Source organism: Manis pentadactyla, chromosome 4, assembly GCF_030020395.1.
Source record: "Manis pentadactyla isolate mManPen7 chromosome 4, mManPen7.hap1, whole genome shotgun sequence".
NCBI lineage: Eukaryota > Metazoa > Chordata > Mammalia > Pholidota > Manidae > Manis > Manis pentadactyla.
The window spans coordinates 19,593,967-19,614,055 of record NC_080022.1 but is presented as its reverse complement, the minus strand read 5'-3'; the positions used below and the strand labels follow the sequence as shown (position 1 = coordinate 19,614,055).

Here is a 20,089-nt window from a genome sequence, read left to right as displayed (position 1 = left end):
CTGTTGCTTTCCTATACACTAACAATGAACTGGAAGAAAGAGAAATCAGGAAAACAATTCCATTCACAGTTGCATCAAAAAGAATAAAATACCTAGGAATAAATCTAACCAAAGAAGTGAAAGAGCTATACCCTGAAAACTATAAGACCTTCTTAAGAGAAATTAAACAGGACACTAATAAATGGAAATTCATCCCATGCTCTTGGCTAGGAAGAATTAATATTCTTAAAATGGCCTCCCTGCCTAAAGCAATCTACAGATTCAATGCAATTCCTATCAAAATACCAATGGCATTCTTCAACAAACTGGAACAAACAGTTCTAAAATTCATATGGAACCACAAAAGACCCCGAATAGCCAAAGCAATCCTGAGAAGGAAGAAAAAAGCAGGGGGGGATCTCGCATCCCAACTTCAATCTCTACTACAAAGCCACAGTAATCAAGACAATTTGGTACTGGCACAAGAACAGAACTATAGATCAGTGGAACAGAATAGAGAGTCCAGATATTAACCCAAGCATATATGGTCAATTAACATATGATAAACAAGCCATGGATATACAATGGGGAAATGACAGCCTCTTCAACAGCTGGTGTTGGCAAAACTGGACAGCTACATGTAAGAAAATGAAACTGGATTACTGTCTAACTCCATACACAAAAGAAAACTCGAAATGGATCAAAGAGCTGAACATAAGTCATGAAACCATAAAACTCTTAGAAGAAAACATAGGCAAAATTCTCTTGAATATAAACATAAAAAACTTCTCCCTCCCCGGGCAAGGGAAACAAAAGCAAAAATGAACAAGTGGGACTATATCAAACTAAAAAGCTTCTGTACAGCAAAGGACACCATCAGTAGAACAAAAAGGCATCCTACAGTATGGGAGAATATATTCATAAATGACATATCCAATAAGGGGTTGACATCCAAAAATACAAAGAGCTCACACACTTCAACAAACAAAAAGCAAATAATCCAATTAAAAAATGAGCAGAGGATCTGAACAGACACTTCTCTAAATAAGAAATTCATAGATGGCCAACAAGCACATGAAAAGATGCTCCACATTGCTAATCATCAGAGAAATGCAAATTAAAACCACAATGAGATATCACCTCACACCAGTTAGGATGGTCAATATAGAAAAGAATAGGAACAACAAATGCTGGTGAGGATGTGGAGAAAGGGGAACCCTCCTACACTGCTGATGGGAATGTAAACTAGTTCAACCATTGTGGGAAGCAGTATGGAGGTTCCTCAAAAAACTACAAATAGAAATACCATTTGACCCCGGAATTCCACTCCTAGGAATTTACCCTAAGAATACAGCAGCCAAGTTTGAAAAAGACATATGCACCCCTATGTTTATCACAGCATTATTTACAATAGCCAAGAAATGGAAGCAACCTAAGTGTCCGTCAGTAGATGAGTGGATAAAGAAGATGTGGTACATATACACAATGGAATATTATTCAGCCACAAGAAGAAAACAAATCCTAGCATTTGCAACAACATTGATGGAGCTGGAGGGTATGACGCTCAGGGAAATAAGCCAGGCAGAGTAAGTCAAGTATCAAATGATTTCACTCATCTGTGGAGTATAAGAACAAAGAAAAGCTAAAGGAAAAAAAACAGCAGCAGACTCACAGAACCCAAGAATGAACAGTTACCAAAGGGAAAGGGACAGGGGAGTATGGGTGGGAAGGAAGGGATAAGGGGAAAAGAGGGCATTACGATTAGCACACATAATGTAGGGGGCAGGCATGGGGAAGGCAGTATAGCACAGAGAAGACAAGTAGTGATTCTATAGCATCTTACTACACTGATGGACAGTGACTGTAATGGGGTATGTAGTGGGGGCTTGATAATGGGGGGAATCTAGTATCCACAGTGTTGCTCATGTACCTGTATTTTAATGATACCAAAAAAAAAGTAATATCTACCTCATAGGCTCTGTCTAAACAGTGAATGAAATATATGCATGCAGTACTTAGCGTGGCAAAGAGTAAATGCTCAGTAAACCTTAGCAATTATTATTATTATTTATTTTTCTTAAGGTATGATTGATATACACTCTTAGAAGGTTTCACATGAAAAAACAATGTGGTTACTACATTCACCCATATTATCAAGTCCCCACCCATATCCCAATGCAGTCACTGTCCATCAGTGTAATAAGATGCCGTAAAGCAGTAAAACAGATCCACTATGTGCTTTCTCTGTGCTACACTGTTCTCCCTGTGATCCTCCACACCATGTGTACTAAATATAATACCCTCAATCCCCTTCTCCCTCCCTCCCCACCCACCCTCCCACACCCCTCCCCTTTGGTAACCACTAGTTCATTCTTAGAGTCTCTGAGTCTGCTGCTATTTTGTTCCTTCAGTTTTGCTTCATTGTTATACTCCACAGAAGAGGAAAATCATTTGGCATCTGTCTTCCTCTGCCTGGCTTATTTCACTGAGCATAATACCCTGTAGCTCCATCCATGTTGTTGCAAATGGTAGGATTTCTTTCTTTCTTATGGCCAAATAATATTACATTGTGTATATGTACCACATCTTCTTTATCCATTCATCTACTGATGGACACTTAGGTTGCTTCCCTATCTTGGCTATTGTAAAAAGTGCTGCGATGAACATAGGGGCGCATATGTCTTTTTGAATCTGAGAAGTTGTATTCTTTGGGTAAATTCTAAGGAGTGGGATTCCCAGGTCAAATGGTATTTCTATTTTTAATTTTTTGAGGAACCTCCGTATTGCTTTCCACAATGGTTGAACTAGCTTACATTCCCACCAGTAGTGTAGGAGGGTTCCCCTTTTTCTGCATCCTCGCCAGCATTTATTGTTCTTAGTCTTCTCGATGCTGGCCATCCTTACTGGTGTGAGGTGATATCTCATTGTGGTTTTAATTTGCATTTCCCTGATGATTAGTGATACAGAGCATCTTTTCATGTGTCTGTTTGCCATGTGAATTTCTTCTTTGGAGAACTGTCTCTTCATATCTGCTGCCCATTTGTTAATCAGGTAATTTGCTTTTTGGGTGTTGAGTCGTGTGAGTTCTTTATATATTTTGGATGTTAACCCCTTGTCGGATATGTCATTTACAAATATGTTCTCCCATACTGTAGGATGCCTTTTTGTTCTGTTGATGGTGTCCTTTGCCGTAGAGAAACTTCTTAGTTTGATGTAGTCCCATGAGTAAATTTTTGCTTTTGTTTCCCTTGCTTGAGGAGATGTGTTCAGGAAGAAGTTGCTCATGCTTATATTCAGGAGATGTTTGCCTATGTTGTCTTCTAAGAGTTTCATGGCTTCATGACTTACATTCAGGTCTTTGATCGATTTCGAGTTTTCTTTTGTGTATGGAGTTAAACAGTAATCCAGTTTCAGTCTCTTAGATGTAGCTGTCCAGTTTTGCCAACACCAGCTCTTGAAGAGGCTGTCATTTCCCCATTGTACATCCATGGCTCCTTTATCATATATTAATTGACCATATATGCTTGGGTTTATATCAGGGCTCTCTAGACTGTTCCATTGGTCTGTGGGTCTGTTCTTGTGCCAGTACCAAATTGTCTTGATTACTGTGGCTTTGTAGTAGAGATTGAAGTTGGGGAGCGTAATGCCTCCAGCTTTGTTTTTCCTTCTCAGAATTGCTTTGGCTATTTGAGGTCTTTTGTGGTTCCATATGAATTTTAGAACGATTTGCTCTAGTTTGTTGAAGAATGCCATTGGTATTTTGATAGGAATTGCATTGAATCTATAGATTGCTTTAGGCAGGATGGCCATTTTGACAATATTAATTCTTCCTATCCATGAGCATGGGATGAGTTTCCATTTATTGGTATCTTCTTTAATTTCTCTTAAGAGTGTCGTGTAATTTTCAGGGTATAAGTCTTTCACTTCCTTGGTTAGGTTTATTCCTAGGTATTTTATTCTTTTTGATGCAACTGTGAATGGAATTGTTTTCCTGATTTCTCTTTCTGCTAGTTCATTGTTAGTGTATAGGAAAGCCACAGATTTCTGTGTATTAATTTTGTATCTTGCAACTTTGTATCCTGCAACTAGATATTAGATCTAGTAGTTTTGGAGTGGAGTCTTTAGGGTTTTTTATGTATAATATCATGTCATCTGCAAACAGGGACAGCTTGACTTCTTCCTTGCCAATCTGGTTGCCTTTTATTTCTAGCCATGGCTAGGACCTCCAGTACTATGTTGAATAGACGAGGGGAAAGTGGGTATCCTTGTCTTGTTCCCGATCTTAAAGGAAAAGCTTTCAGCTTCTTGCTGTTAAGTATGATGTTGGCTATGGGTTTGTCATATATGGCCTTTACTATGTTGTACTTGCCCTCTATACCCATTTTGTTGAGAGTTTTTATCATGAATAGATGTTGAATTTTGTCGAATGCTTTTTTAGCATCATGGAGATGATCATGTAGTTTTTGTCCTTCTTTTTGTTGATGTGGTGGATGATGTTGATGGATTTTCAAATGTTGTATCATCCTTGCATCCCTGGAATAAGTCCTACTTGACCATGATGGATGATCTTTTTGATGTATTTTTGAATTCGGTTTGGTAACCTTTTGTTGAGTATTTTTGCACCTATGTTCATCAGGGATATTGGTCTGTAATTTTCTTTTTTTGTGGTGTCTTTGCCTGGTTTTGGTATCAGAGTGATGCTGGCCTCATAGAATGAGTTTGGAAGTATTCCCTCTTCTTCTACTCGTTGGAAAACTTTAAGGAGGATGGGTATTAGGTCTTCACTAAATGTTTGATAAAAGTCACCTGTGAAGCCATCTGGATCAGGAGTTTTGCTCTTAGGTAGTTTTTTGATTACCAGTTCAATTTCATTGCTGGTAATTGGTCTGTTCAGATTTTCTGTTTCTTCCTTGGTCAGCCTTGGAAGGTTGTATTTTTCTAGAAAGTTGTCCATTTCTTCCAGGTTATCCAGTTTGGTAGCATATAATTTTTCATAGTATTCTCTAAAAATTCTTTGTATTTCTGTGGTGTCCGTAGTGATTTTTCCTTTCTCATTTCTGATTCTGTTTATGTGTGTAGACTCTCTTTTTATCTTGATAAGTCTGGCTAGGGGTTTATCTATTTTGTTTATTTTCTCAAAGAACCAGCTCTTGCTTTTGTTGATTCTTTCTATTGTTTTATTCTTCTCGATTTTATTTATTTATGCTCTAATCTTTATTATGTCCCTCTTTCTACTGACTTTAGGCCTCATTTATTTTTCTTTTTCTAGTTTCATTAATTGTGAGTTTAGACTGCTTATATGGGATTGTTCTTCTTTCCTGAGGTAGGCCTGTATTGCAGTATACTTTCCTTTTAGTACATCCTTGGCTGTGTCCCACAGATTTTGTGGTGTTGAATTATTGTTGTCATTTGTCTCCATATATTGCTTGATCTCTGTTTTTATTTGGTCATTGATCCATTGGTTATTTAGGAGCACGTTGTGAAGCCTCCATGTGTTTGTGGGAGTTTTCATTTTCTTTGCGTAATTTATTTCTAGTTTCATACCTTTGTGGTCTGAGATAGTGGTTGGTACAATTTCAATCTTTTTTAATTTACTGAGGCTCTTTTTGTGGCCTCGTATATAATCTATTCTTGAAAATGTTCCATATGTCTTGAGAAGAATGTGTATTCTGCTGCTTTTGGGTATAGAGTTCTGTAGATGTCTGTTAGGTCCATCTGTTCTGATGTGTTCAGTGCCTCTGTGTCCTTACTTATTTTCTGTCTGGTTGATCTGTCCTTCAGAGTGAGTGGAGTGTTGAAGTCTCTTGGAATGAATGCATTGCATTCTATTTCCCCTTTTAATTCAGTTAGTATTTGTTTCACATATGTAGGTGCTCCTGCGTTGGGAGTATAGATATTTATAATGGTTATACCTTCTTGTTGGATTGACCCCTTTATCATTATGTAATGTCCTTCTTTGTCTCTTGTGACTTTAAGTCTATTTTGTCTGATACAAGTACTGTAACTCCTGCTTTTTTCTCTCTATTAGTTGCATGAAACATCTTTTTGCATCTCTTCACTTTTAGTCTGTGTATGTCTTTGAGTTTAAAGTGAGTCTCTTGTAGGCAGCATGTAGACGGGTCTTGTTTTTTTATCCATTCAGTGACGCTATGTCTTTTGATTGGTGCATTCAGTCCATTTACATTTAAGGGTGATTATCTATAGGTATGTACTTATTGCCATTGCAGACTTTAGATTCATGGTTACCAAAGGTTCAAGGTTAACTTCCTTACTATCTAAGAGTCTAACTTAACTCACTTAATATGCTATTACAAACAGAATCTAAGGGTTCTGTTCTTTTCTCCTCCTTTTTCTTCCTCCTCCATTCTTTATATATTAGGTCTCATACTCTGTACTATTTGTCTATTCCTTAATTGACTTTGGGGATAGTTAATTTAATTTTGCATTTGCTTAGTAATTAGCTGTTCTACTTTTTTACTGTGGTTTTATTACCTCTGGTGACAGCTATTAAACCTTAGGAACACTTCCATCTATAGTAGTCCCTCCAAAATAGACTGTAGAGATGGTTTTTGGGAGGTAAATTCTCTCAGCTTTTGCTTATCTGGAAATTGTTTAATCCCTCCTTCAAATTTAAATGATAATCTTGCTGGATAAAGTAATCTTGGTTTGAGGCCCTTCTGCTTCATTGCATTAAATACATCATGCCACTCCCTGAGGTTTCTGCTGAGAAGTCTGATGATAGCCTGATGGGCTTTCCTTTGTACATTATCTTATTTCTGTCTCTGGCTGCTTTTAACAGTCTGTCCTTATCCTTGATCTTTGCCATTTTAAGTACTGTGTGTCTTGGTGTTGTCTTCCTTGAGTCCCTTCTGTTGGGAGACCTGTGGATCTCCATGGCCTGAGAGACTATCTCCTTCCCCAGACTGAGGAACTTTTCAGCAATTACCTCCTTAAAGACACTGTCTATCCCTTTCTCTCTCTTCTTCTTCTTCTGGTATCCCTATAATGTGAATATTGTTCCATTTGGATTGGTCACACAGTTCTCAATATTCTTTCATCCTTAGAGATGCTTTTTTCTCTCTGTGCCTCAGCTTCTTTGTATTCCTCTTCTCTGGCTTCTATTTCATTTATTGTCTCCTCCACCATATCCAATCTGCTTTTAATACCCTCCATTGTGCTCTTCAATGATTGGATCTCCGACTGGAATTCATTCCTGAGTTCTTGAATATCTTTCTGTACCTCCATTAGCATGTTAATGATTTTTATTTTGAAATCCCTCTCAGGGAGAGTCATGAGGTCCATGTCATCTTTCTCAGGGGTCATATTAATTTTACTCTGGACCAGGTTCCTTTGGCGTTTCATATTTGTGTATGGCGCCCTCTTGTGTCCAGAATCTTTACTCTGGAGCTGCTCAGCCCCTGAAGCAATGTTGGGGGCCGCAGGGGAGTGGGATTGGTGCCTGGCGGGAGGAAAGAGCTGTTTCCTGCTTCCCGGCTGCTGTGCCTGTCTCCACTGCCTGAGCCAGTGGGCCAAGCACACAGATATAAGCTTTTGTCCCAGAGCCGCCAGATATGGATCCCTGCTTTCCACAAACGGCTGGAATCTCTGTCTCTCCAGGAATTCTTAGCTTTCTAACCCCGTAATCATGAGAGTACCATGAAAGCACCATGAAATGTAGGTTTGTGCTCCCAGAGCAGATCTCTGGAATTAGGTATTCAGCAGTCCCAGGCCTCCACTCCCTCCATGCTCAGTTTCTCTTCCTCCCGCTGGTGAGCTGGGGTGGGGGAAGGGTTCAGGTCCTGCGGAGCCACAGCTCTGGTACGTTACCCTGTTCTGTGAGGTCTACTCTTTTCTCCAGGTGTGTGCAGTCTGGTGCAGTCCTTTCCTGTCGCTCTCTCAGGATTAGTTGTATTAATTGTATTTTCGTATTATGTGCAGTTTTAGTAGGAAGCCTCTGTCCCATCTCTCACACTGCCATCTTTAATCTCTCCAGCAATTATTGACACTATTGTTTTAAAGAGAAATACAGAGACCTAAGGTGGGGGGGTGCCAAGTGACCTGATCAAGGTCACTGAGTGAAAGAGAGTTTATTAAATATTCTTTGTGCTCAACCTAATTCCTTTTCTATAAGTCTGGGCTCAAAAACCAATCTATTAATACGACTGTTAGACAAAAAATACCCTGGAAGAAAGGAAAATGAGTTGAATGGTAGTGATGAAAAAATAGGAAAACTCTAGCTATGGAAGGGTAGAGCTTAATTGTGATTGACTCACTGACTCGGTTACAAATGCAGGTTTGTCTAAATTTGAATAATGTAACGAGCACCACCTCAGGCTCTGATTAGCGCAGTGTGAACTGAACACCAAACTCCCTGAGTAGTTATTGCAATGTGGTATGAGTATAAAGCATGCTGAACTAGGATCAAGATCAGAGTTCTAATTCTAGGCATGGATTCATATTCAACCTGCTTATAAACAGCTGTCTTTCTTTCTAGCACAAACGTTTGTCCCTTGTTATTTTTAATTTATTATTTCATTCATACAAAAGTTTATATAAAACATTAGTTATAAAGCACAATATAATGAACAACTATGAAATCACCAAGCCAAAAATCAGAAAATTCCCAATAACTTGCACTACTTATATACCCCTTATCTACTTATATATCTCATCTTCCTGTCCAGACCCACCCTGCCAGCTAAACCAACATCTTAAGTTTTCCCTCAACAGTTAATTTCAATCTATATCCGAATTGATGTCACTATGGCTCTTGAACACTCTTGCTCCCACCAGTGCCCAGGCCCCTCCCTACAACAACAAATTCCCTTTTTTTCCTGGCTTCTGTAATACCCACTGCCTGGTTTTCTTCTTACTTTCTGGTTGTTCACGGTCTTTTTTTCCTTGAGGCTCATTCTCCTTTACCCAGCCAGTAAAACTTAAAAGAGTTCCTCAAAACTCCATTGTCGGCCCTCTCTTCTCACTCTACACTCTCTTTAGCTTTCTTGTGCCCTCTGTTTCAGTTACCACTTACACACAGATGTCTTCCAAGCTGATATCTCCAGTCCCTACGTCTCCCTCTCAACAGTCAACCTGACATCTATGTTCAACAGCTACAGTGTATCTCAAACCAAATTCCTGACCTTCCTTGTCAAACTGGATCCTCTCCCTGGGTTCCCTAGTATAGTGAAGGGCACCACAGCTACCCACTGTTTTGTAAGTCAAAAACCCTTGAGTCACTCATAACACATCCTTTTCCCAGAGTCAGTATCAAGTCCCCTTGATTTTTATTTACTTTGTAGCTCTTGATGCAATCTATTTCATCTATTCTACCACCACTGTGACAATCCAAGCTCCCTTCTAAGGTAGTTGAATTATTCCAACAGGCTTTCTGCAGCCAAGCTCCTCACACTCCTGCCTCTTTCCCCAGTTACTGCTTATTTCCCCTTCCTAGGTCACTTGTTTCCTCAGGAGAGCATTCCCTACCAGGTCTATTGCTCTTATAAATTCTTTTTGTGCCATGCATCAGTGCTTTTATAGCATTTATCACCATTATAATTTTATGCTAATTTGCATAATCATGATCAATGTTTCCCTTTCCAGAGCTCATGAGAGCAGGAAGTATGTCTTTTTATTCTTATCACTGTATCCCCTATGCACAGCAATGAGCCTGGCCTTTAAGTGGGACTTAAAAAATACTTGTTGACTGAATGAATGATTGAATGAATGAACTATGTGGCACAGAAAGATCCCTCAGCTATTGGGGATGAGAGGGATTCATAAAATAGCCTTAAAAACTCTCCTTTTCTTCTTATCTAATTCCACTCTCACTGAGGAACATCTCAATTTTTAGTTTAGTTTCCCAGGTAAATCAAATAACACCCAAGAAGGGAATCAGAAAAATTTCTGGGTCCACAATCCCATTTAACAGAAGTAAAAGACAAGAACCCTGGAATCAAACAGCTTCAAATGAGTCCCATCTCTGGTACCCACTAGCAGAATGAACTTGAGGAAGTGATTACAATGCTGAGCTCAGTTTTCTCATCTTTAAAATGGAGAAGACTTGCATCTCTCCCACATGACATTAATGACTTCATACAGAACAAGGCAAATTTTATGCATTATTTTTGCTGCTTTATTTTACCACTGCTATCATTAGTTTATAATATTATTACCAAAGATTAATAACAGCATAGGAGGGACTGAATGGATAGATGACTTCTAAAGTCTCTCCCACCTCAAATAATTAGGATTCCACTATGTTTCTAATGATGATTAATTTTCTTTTTTGAAAAATAACTATCTTGTATGAAACTATAAAGTGAGACCGACAGGACTATACCCCAACAAGCTGCATTCCTAAAATCTCAACTTTTGAAAAACATTGTCAAAGGGCCAGGAGGGCATCATTTTTTATTGAATGCCACAGTCTTGCTATCTGCTATACTGGTTTTCTGGGGCTTCTTGGTGTGTGAACACAGAAATTCTGAAGCAGGTTGTAAGAAGCAAATCTGAAACTCTCAGTGTGGGTGATCATTCCCCCAAAATCTCCCCACATGCACTCTTGATTTGGCTTCTGGCCCAAGTACATGGCTTAGGAGGGATTTTATGGTTTGGTAAATGCCTGTTTTCCCTACCATGACCATGCTGAACAACTAGGGATACCTGGGATCCAGCAGGCCCTGCTCCACTCCCCAGGCCATCTCTCTCACAGCATTGCTGATCTCATGACGGGACGTGTATGCAAAGCAGACATTCAGGAAACACCTGAGAAGGGACAAACAGAGTAATTCACTAAAGAAGGCCAGGGACTCAGGATTGGAGTCACTGATATAAAGCACTCCTTCCCTGGAAGAACAAACACATCAAATGTTAACCATGGGTACCTCTGAAAGGTGAGATCATGAATTTTTTGTGTTTTCTGAAGATTTTTGGAATAAACATGTTATTAATTTTGTAGTAAGACAAATACTAAATGACCTTTATTACCCTCCTAAACCTTTTCCCTTCTACCACTAACCAGCTTTCAGAGGATGTGAATCCACTGTGATATTAACAGAAGCAAAGGAGAATAGGAAGGAAATTTGATGCAAAACAAATCCACTGCCAAATACATATTATATTCCAAAACCACATATAATGAAGCTTGGATTATTGAACTCTGTTCCCCTCCACATCTGCGTGACCTCTCAATTTCATCCTATCCATGGGTTAAAAGCATGGGACTAAAAAAAAGTATTTCTTGAAGGATCTGTCTTCAGAGACAGGATGAGGCCTGCTGCATTCCCAACCCTTCCCCGTCAAGGCAAAAAAATAAAAACATATATGTATATACACACATGCATATGCATGCATACATACACATCTGGGGGTAGGCACATGAAAAAAGACAAAGATGAGAAACTGTATGTTTAAGTATACACATACAAATGGGATTGCAGAACCACCTCCAGTCTGCCCTGTAGTTAGGAGGAAGTCTATAAACATCCCAAACCATCCCCTCTTGCCCCACTATACCAAAAGCAGATCACAAAAGGCCCAGGATATCTCCCTAAAGCTATCAGGCAGTCAAAGATTGATACAGGTCCCTAAAGAGAAATCCAAAGCCTACCTGTTGTAGTTCTTGGTGGCCTGTACAGCTTGTGCAATCAACTCCTGGAGATCCAAAGGCAACAAATGTAGATCACCTAGGACCCGGATACATACCCCATGCTTCTGCAGTTTCTCCCTGATCAGGAAAAAGAGAGAGGGTTGGGAGTCTGCTGAACTGGAGAGGTGATAATACTCTACTAGTTTTTGAGTGTGCTCCTGTGCATAAGGCACTATTATACATGTATTATTTCACTGCACCCCTTCAACAACTCTGAAAGGAGCTCACTACATTCCCCACTCTACAGCAGGGAACTGAGGTTCAGATGGGATTGCCCGAGGTCATAGAGCCATCAGGTGCTATATCAGGACGGAAACCCAGGTGTGCCTGATCATGTGTCCTTGTTGAAAAGTTGCATTTTACATATTCTGTGCTATGTCCCATTTTGATAAGTGAATAAACTCAAGAGCAGGAGCTATATTATCAGTTATGTCTTCTGGTGAAATATGATAATAATAGCTACACTGAATGTTAATAATATGTTTACTAAGTGTCAGGCACTGGTCTAAAGTGCTTAACGTGCATCAATACAGTCCATCCTTATACCAACCTTTGAGGCAGACACCACTATCATTCCCCTCTTATAGATGAGAAAACTGAGGCACAGGGAGGTTAGGTAACTTGCTTAAGATCAGATAGTTGGTGAGTGGAGAGCCAGAACATGAACCTAGGGAGTCTGGTTCTGGAGCCTATCCTCTTAACCATAACATTACACTGCCTCCATACAGAAACTCCCAAACTCTGAGCACAGATCCCAAATAGTGAGCACAAATCCACTGTTACCCAAGCAGCTTTTCTCCCCTGGGAATGCTATAGAGTAACTGAACAACTAATGTTTGGAAAATGGGAGCTTAATAACAAGAAATATACTGTAGGGTGGGCGGATCTGTCAGGTCCTGGAGAACTCTGATATAAAGCTGAAGGCCACACCCACAGATTACCCACCCTATAACCCTCCATCACATTTCTCAAGCAAGATCTAATCACCTACTTTTGGGAACTAACTGGAGCTATAGTAGACAAATGTTTACTAAAATCAAAGCAAAATCTGAAAAAGAATACCTAGATTCAAGTCCCAGTGCCACCACTTACTAGCTGGCCTTGTTTAACCACCTTGCCTCTCTGAGCCTAGTTCCCTTCACCCTGCACACTGGGGGTGATAAGCATCCCTGCCATACTCTCCACGTAGGCTTGTGTTGAGTGAGATAAAAGCACTGAATGTATTTATTCTCAGACATCAGACACAGACTTCAGAGAGGTCTATAGAGTAGGAGCTCCTACAAAGCCCTGGCTAGGAGATCTGGGCTCCCAGTGGGGCTCTGTCACTAGCTACCTATGTGACCACGGGCAGGCCTTTCTCTTCTCTTTGGGGTTTAGTTTCCCAACTGATGAAACTGAACTATGCCAGGGGTTTTCCAACCTTCTTTTAGCTGAAGAACTTTCTTCAAATCAAATCTTAAACAGAAGCCCAATATAAAAAATAGGTAAATGCAAACCAGCACCCCATACCCTTTTCCTCCAGGTTCTTTGCACACCCACTCTTCAGAGCCCTCGTGTTCTGTGGCACATTGTTGGAAAACCACTGTAAGGTTTCTTCCTGCTCTGTCCAACCTAAGACCATCTTCTCTACTACTGACTGATTACAGTGACCTTAGTAGTACCTCTACTGCCATGCATTTTTGGTCTTTCAGGAACTAAGATTACCTTCTGTTTCCTATTTGGTGTTGCAGACAAGAGCTCAGCTCTAGACTCAGAATGATCCTGTCTGTCTTGGCTCTGCCTGTCTGATAGCTGTGTGATCCAGGATATATACCTAAACTTCTCTGGTTTTCTACTTTCCTTCTCTCTACAACTGGGATAAAAATCTTTCATACAAGATAATGTGAATATTAAATAAGAATACACGTTAGGCTCAGGGCCTGACATGCAGTATAAGCACTATAAAAGGTAAGCTTTGTGTGAAGTACAGAATTTGAACACTGGACTGTACCCCTCACCTCTATCCCCAGCCTCATGGGTGTGAACTCTGAGCCACACAGGCTCTGCTAGGCACCAGGGAGCAATGTCTGTGCCCCGAGTCTCAGCATCTTAACATGGAGAGAGAAAAGCCTGGCTACCCTGCCCACCATCCCGACACACACAGGAACAGAAATGACAGGACTGTTCTAGGCCCAGCTCCACTGGAGCTCTAGGCTCTCTGTTCTCTCATCTTCCTGGTTCTAGTGTGGGGAAGAGCTGGGAGAGAACAGTTGTAATGAAGACTTTGGGGCAGGCCTGGCAAGAGACGGTTCCACACTTTGAAGCAAACAATCTCAATCAAACTTCCTCTTCGTCCCTCTCTGGCTTGCTCCCTAGGCTAAGCTTAAACCTAGTATAGCTAAGAGTGGTACTGACTCTTCCTCATAAAGGCCTCTTACACATCATCCAGTCCCTTCCAAGAGACTACGCTGTGGAGATAGTAACTTGTTAGGGATGACTGCACAGAAGAAAACGACTTATCAATGTCATTTCTACTTCCCTAGTCACAATGTATTAGTCCTGGGGTAGAAATTTGATCTAAGGTGGGACAAATAAGGGATTTAGTTCATTCTGGGAGGCTCTCTTGAAGCAGAGAAAGCTGGTCTTCAGAGAGACGGAAGTAAATGTATGAAGAGGCTCTACCTAACGGATTTCAATTCTTGGTTTCAGTTTTGCTTGAGGCTGGCTGTACTAGTTTTTGAAATCTGTGAAATAACTTTATCTTCAAATAACACCCCCTTAAAAAAGAAAGAAAGAAAGAAAAGCTGGCTTTCCATATTTGCCATCAGACACCTAACATTAAAAGCGTTAAGTGTTCTTTAAATAAGCCTCAGATTAGAGAATTGGGGGTTAGGGTAAGGTTAGAGGGGGTGGAAGAACACATTCTCCTCTCTGACAGCATCTTACTGTTCTTCCATTAAGCGGCTGAACTTCTGCCGGGCCAGATCCATTATCCCGTCTACCTCACTCTTGGAGCGTTTGAAGTTCTCAATGCTGAATGCGTAGACCGTCACCTCTAGGATGCCCAGGTTCAAACACCAGCGCAGAGTCTGAGAGGGGAAAAAGCAAGGAACTAGGGTATGAGGAAGAGAGGGAAGGGAACTAAGAGGTGCCTTGGCCCCACTCAGTGTTGGAGGTGAGACACAGACATTTTTCCTCCTCAAACTGGGTAGAGCTACTGTAACACCAGTGCTTCTGTCAAAACAATGAATCAAGTAAGCAGAAAACCACCACTTGAGAAACTAAAATGTGAACTTCATGAGTAGTACCATGCTTGATGTTGCTGCAGTTTACTCGAAGGAACTCTTCACTGAGAGTAAAGATCCAGGTTTTAGTCCCTGATTCCATCATGCACTTGCTATGTGACTATAAGCAAATCATTTAAGCTCTCTGGGCCGAAGACTTCTTATCTGTAAAATGAGATCACAATCCATCCCTCACAAGGTGGCTAAAAAACAATATAAAAACACAAGGTATTACTCACAGCATAACTTCATTATTCTGTTAGACTAAGAGGCTGATGAGTTGTAACAATAAAAGTAAAAACTGCTCAGCTGTATAGCACATAAATTGGCAAATACATTATTTGATTCTTTAAACATCCTCTTGAGAATGGCCTTATTCTTTTCATGCCTACTTTATAAATGATAAAACTGAGGTTCAAAGAGTCAAAAAAAATGTCAAAAGTCCAGAACTTTACTGCATGACTCCACCTTATGAAGTTCGAGAACACAAAAACTGATCTATAGTGATAGAACAGTGGCTGTGGGGAAGAGGAGGTGGGCCAGGGTTTGACTGAGAAAGGGCACAAGGGAACTTTCTGGAGAGATAGAAATGTTTGTTTTCTGCTTTGACAGGGGTATGCATTAGATACAGAAATGCCAATGTCCAAATCCATAGCTGTGCATCTCACTATACTGAAAGTACACTTCAGTGAAAAAAAAGTGAAGCTCACCCTTAAACTTGGTCCTTTGAGGCTGCTCTCACCCAGTCCCACTAAAGGTGGAAGACAAAATGGAGCCGAGAATAACAGTGCTGAGATGGGAAGCTTGGAGGTTAAAGGTAGGAGAAAAGATGTTCAAACAGAACTAAAGAAACAAAGCTGAAGAGCTGCCTTTCTAATCCCTTAATAGGCACCCACACAAACCAAGTCAATGCCACTTTAGGAAAATTACCTGAAACAACCTGGCACCTGAATAGCTCAGGACCTATAGGCTTTACAGGACAGCCACCTTGGCTGGCACATCTGGGTCAGAACCCACCACTGACCTCAGTCCACATAGCTGCTAATAACAACAGCTTCAATTTCTTTAGCACTTCTTTATGTCAGGTCTTGTGCCATATGCTTTTCATTGTGCCATCTTGTTTAATCTCATACAATCTCCTGAGGCAGAGATGATCACTCTCCCCATCTGAGGCAAAGGGAATCTGTATAACTCATTGCAGGTCACAGAACCAGTGAGTGGCAGAGCACAGGTGCCAAGGAGTCCTAGGTGACTGCGGTTTGGAGTACCTGGGCAAAACTGCCTCTTACTTAGTCATACAAGAGAAGCTTGAATCAACAAACCTCCACACAGTGTTGGAGAGAGCCCTCCGCCATGCACTGGAGGCAAAAAAATATCACTGCCTTGGCATCAGGCCACGTTCATGTGCCAGGAAGCTGAAATCTGTGGGCTACAGACCATTTTCCTTTCTTCTAAAATTAGTTTTACAAAGACTGACATAGTCCATTTTTATGGTTAAATCTGATGTTCTCCAATTTGCAATATGAAACATCCATTTGTTTAGAGTGATGTCCCAGGTTGTCTGGCACTTTCACAGTTTAAGCACGAAAAGGCCTGTCCTGAGAAACTCCTCAGTCACGCAAACCAGGATAGGTAGTCACCCTACCTGTGCTCCAGAAATGCCACTTCTAAGAATTTGTTCTAATGTAGTACTATTTATAATGTCCAATAATAGTTTTAGTAGCTAAACAAATTATGTAGGGTCCTCACGATAAAATATTCTTCAGTCATTAAAACATATCATTAGAAAGGCTATATATAAATTAACCTAGAAAAATACATGCCAAAATGTCAAGTAAAACTAACATACTGAAGCTAGAATAATTTTGTAAGTGTTAAATCATGTTAGAATATACTATAAGGACTGGGATAAGGCACAGAAAAAGATAAACTGTTGACTTATTAAGGTGGTAAGAGGGAGCAATTTTGTTCTTATTTCTAATATCTTGTGATGATTCACTGGACAATTTAATTTTTTGTTAATGTTGATATGGGAACTATAGCTAGCAAGCAAGCAATAAAACAAAGAGCTATAAAAATTCTCTCAAAACACAAACTCAAGGCCTGGTTTTCTAGCTATAACCCACAGACTGTTCACCCTGGGTTATGACACCACACCCACCTCAGCCAGCTTGTTGAAGCCCTGTGAGTGGCCCTCCTGCTGCTCCACTTGGCACTTCTTGGCATAGCGACGATTCCCATCCATTATAATAGCGATGTGTTTGGGCATCGGGCCTGCCTGTAAGTAAGAAGATAAATGGTGAACACATCACTTATGCTTCAGGGACAGAGGGAGACACTGCACTCCAAGCTGATAGGCTTGAGTTATATGATAAAAGCCCTGAGGAAGGGAATTTGGTATTTTGCACTTACTGAGCTAAATGGGTATTAAAGATTTTATTTTATTTATATGTTTATGGAGCACTTACTACATGCCAAGTATTATGCTAGGCTTTTTAGACTTCATCTTGTTTTTTTTTTTTCATACAAACCTATAAAGTAGTATTTTCATTTTATAGGTGAAAAAAATGAGGCTCAGAGAGGTCAAGTGACTTGCACAAGTCACACAGCTAGTAAGAGGCAAAGTGAGGACTCAAACTGAGGTCTGTGTGCTTTCAGAATTCATCTTTTAGCCAAATGCTTTTATCCACCACCTTGGTTTTGTTAGTCTCCAACTGAAAGGCACAGGAAGGATACTAATGGGTGTGGGCGAATGGAGAGGCATCCTCCACACAGAAGAGGAATCTTCTCCTCAGCTCTATCTGATTGCTTCCACACAAATAGGAGCCCAAAGTTGCTGGATCTTCTAATTATACAAGAGACACCAAGCATAAAAATGTAAAAGTCAGGAATCATTTCAAAGCAAATAAAAAAGAGATTTTGGGGACCAAACAAAACCTTGCATCTGGCTTAGAGTAGCCTTTTATTGTCACCCACAGCAAAAATTCACATTTAGCTTAATTTCTCTTACTGGGAAATCTTCTGCTTTAGTCTGCCACATGAAGCCTCTAGAAAAATTCCAGTCAAAGTCATGCAGCTGGTTCTTCCCGACACTTGAATGTAGTGGTTCCCTGAGGAGATACTTTCCATTTCCTGGCCTAGCCTGAGATCACTTGCTATTTGTATGGGCATGAGGCTTACTAGCTCATAAATTCACTGCTCTGCCCTGCTTGACAGCCTGTGGTTGAAAAACAGAACTAGGCTGACTGGCTTCAATCTCAAACATGCAGAGGACATACTGATGTGATTCCTAGAGAAAAAAACTGAAGGAAGATTTGGGAAAGCAAGAGGGAGTGGTAGGAAAAAGAATGACTATAGTCTTCAAAAGTAGGAAAACAGCCCCATAATAGTAGTAATTAAGAACTGCTAGACGCTGTGCTAAGTGCTTTAGATGTTTCATTTAATCCTCAAAACAACCATATAAAGTCACATGGTTAATAAGTGATAGGACTTTCACTCATGTTTGTCTGCTTCCAGGGCCCAAACTCTTAACTACGATGCTCTACTGCCACATCAAGGAAAGTTTATTTTATCTAAATCCAGAGGACAGTACTTGGAATAGGTCAAAGTTCCAGGGAACAAATTTCAGTTCTCTATAAGGAAGACCTAACAGTCTATGCTGCCCAATGATTTTGGGAGGTCCTGGGCTTCCTGAAAATGTGAAAGTCAGAACAATAATCTGTCAGAAATGTAGACCTGTAGGTTATCTTGCAGTTCTAAGACCCTTTGGTCCCATTGCTAAACCACTCAACATCATGGATTATGTAATTTCAATAATAACTTTTGATACAAGATTATCCAACCAACCACATAACTGTGCTGTGGGCCACTGCTCACCTTTATGATGTTGGCACAGAACCGCTCCCAGAGTGACAGCTCTCCTTCCTTGATCCATGACATAGTTCTTGCCTGGCAGAGGATGAGCCCAAACCAAAAAGACAGCAGCCAGGTGGACTTGGATTTAAAAAAAAGGAAAATAAGAAAAGGAAAAGAAAAAAGGAAACTAGGCCTTTGCAAACAGGACCTGACTTGTAGGAATTCACCTGGACTGTGCAGAGCCGCCAACATTAGTGTCCAAAGACCCTGTCTAAGCTTTTAATGCTTCAACTATCGTAGCTTATGGCCCAATGGGGCCTCCAATGCGTAGCTTTTTCCTTGGTTCTCCTGGCTTGGTGGACCTTGCTTCCAATCCGTTTCCCTTGGAATCTACACTGATTTCTTCTGAACATGTAAGTCGGCTTCCTGCCACATCATAGTGCCTACATCCTGATCCTTCCCAGCTTCATCCTTCATCTTCCCGCAGGCCGGTTCCCATCGTCTGTGCTGGAGGTCACTAAACCCTTCAGTTGTCCCACCCGTTATCTCCTACTCCCAATTAGCTGTTCCTGCACTTGTCTCTTCCACCGTCCCCTCTGTCCCTCCCTTAGCTGCCTTCCCTCCCAGTCACCTCTCTCTTCTCGTTCATCAACTGAATCCTGCCACCGCTCGGCTCCGGCGGGCTCCTGCCAACTGCTCCAGCGGGCCGACACTTCCTTACGCCCTGGCGCTGGAAGGACACGTCATCGTTGGGCGCGGGAGCACGCCCCCTTCCGTTACCCAGGGGGCGGAGCCCTGCCCTGTGTCTGCGGGCTCGAGGGGAGGTGCGAGCTTTCCGGGACTAAATTTATTTTCCCCGGGGCAGGGAGAAGGGGCTGTGACGCGACCGGAACGGGGTGGGCGGCCGGGCTACAGGCCACGTGCTGGGGACCCAGCTGGGGTAGCCGAGGTCGAGCCCATTGGGTGGGGGTGGGCGGTGAGGTTTTTATGCCCAGACTGAGAGGCCTCACGCGGGCTCCGCTACACGGACTTTTGGGGGTTCCCTAACCTCAGAAATGCAAGGACTTGCCAGCCGCTGGTGGCCGCTTAGTACTGAGAAGTGGGGAAAGGCATTAGAACTGGGACTTAGAGCCCTAGTTACAACTGTCATTTAAAATTATTTTTTACTGTTTTCTGATTTTAGTGTATTTGATCGTTTGGGAAGTTCCTAGCTCCGGTCACAACCCACCAACGTCCATTTTGTGCTGATTTAAGGCATTCAGATGTTAGGACTTGCAGATTCTTAGGACCTACTCAAATAAACTCCAAACTGTTACAAGAACGAATAGAGTAACAAACAGGAAGG

At 41.1% G+C, this 20,089-nt stretch overlaps 1 protein-coding gene across 2 annotated transcripts in view; it reads right to left on the bottom strand.

Moving 5' to 3' along the window:
• The window catches only part of DHDDS (dehydrodolichyl diphosphate synthase subunit), a 33,444-nt gene extending 13,963 nt beyond the window's left edge, over window positions 1-19,481 (bottom strand). Inside the window, exons 1-6 of one of the 2 annotated variants that reach the window (XM_036914859.2) lie at window positions 19,376-19,481; window positions 18,766-18,882; window positions 17,051-17,167; window positions 14,552-14,694; window positions 11,588-11,704; window positions 10,642-10,743 (exon numbers count right to left, since the gene is read on the bottom strand). In XM_036914859.2, the coding sequence (XP_036770754.1) occupies window positions 10,642-10,743; window positions 11,588-11,704; window positions 14,552-14,694; window positions 17,051-17,167; window positions 18,766-18,882; window positions 19,376-19,393 (614 nt within the window). In that variant the 5' untranslated portion in view covers window positions 19,394-19,481. The remainder of the gene's footprint in view (window positions 1-10,641; window positions 10,744-11,587; window positions 11,705-14,551; window positions 14,695-17,050; window positions 17,168-18,765; window positions 18,883-19,375) is intronic. The other variant, XM_036914860.2, reaches the window with a different exon arrangement.
• Between the last annotated feature and the right edge of the window lie 608 nt (window positions 19,482-20,089).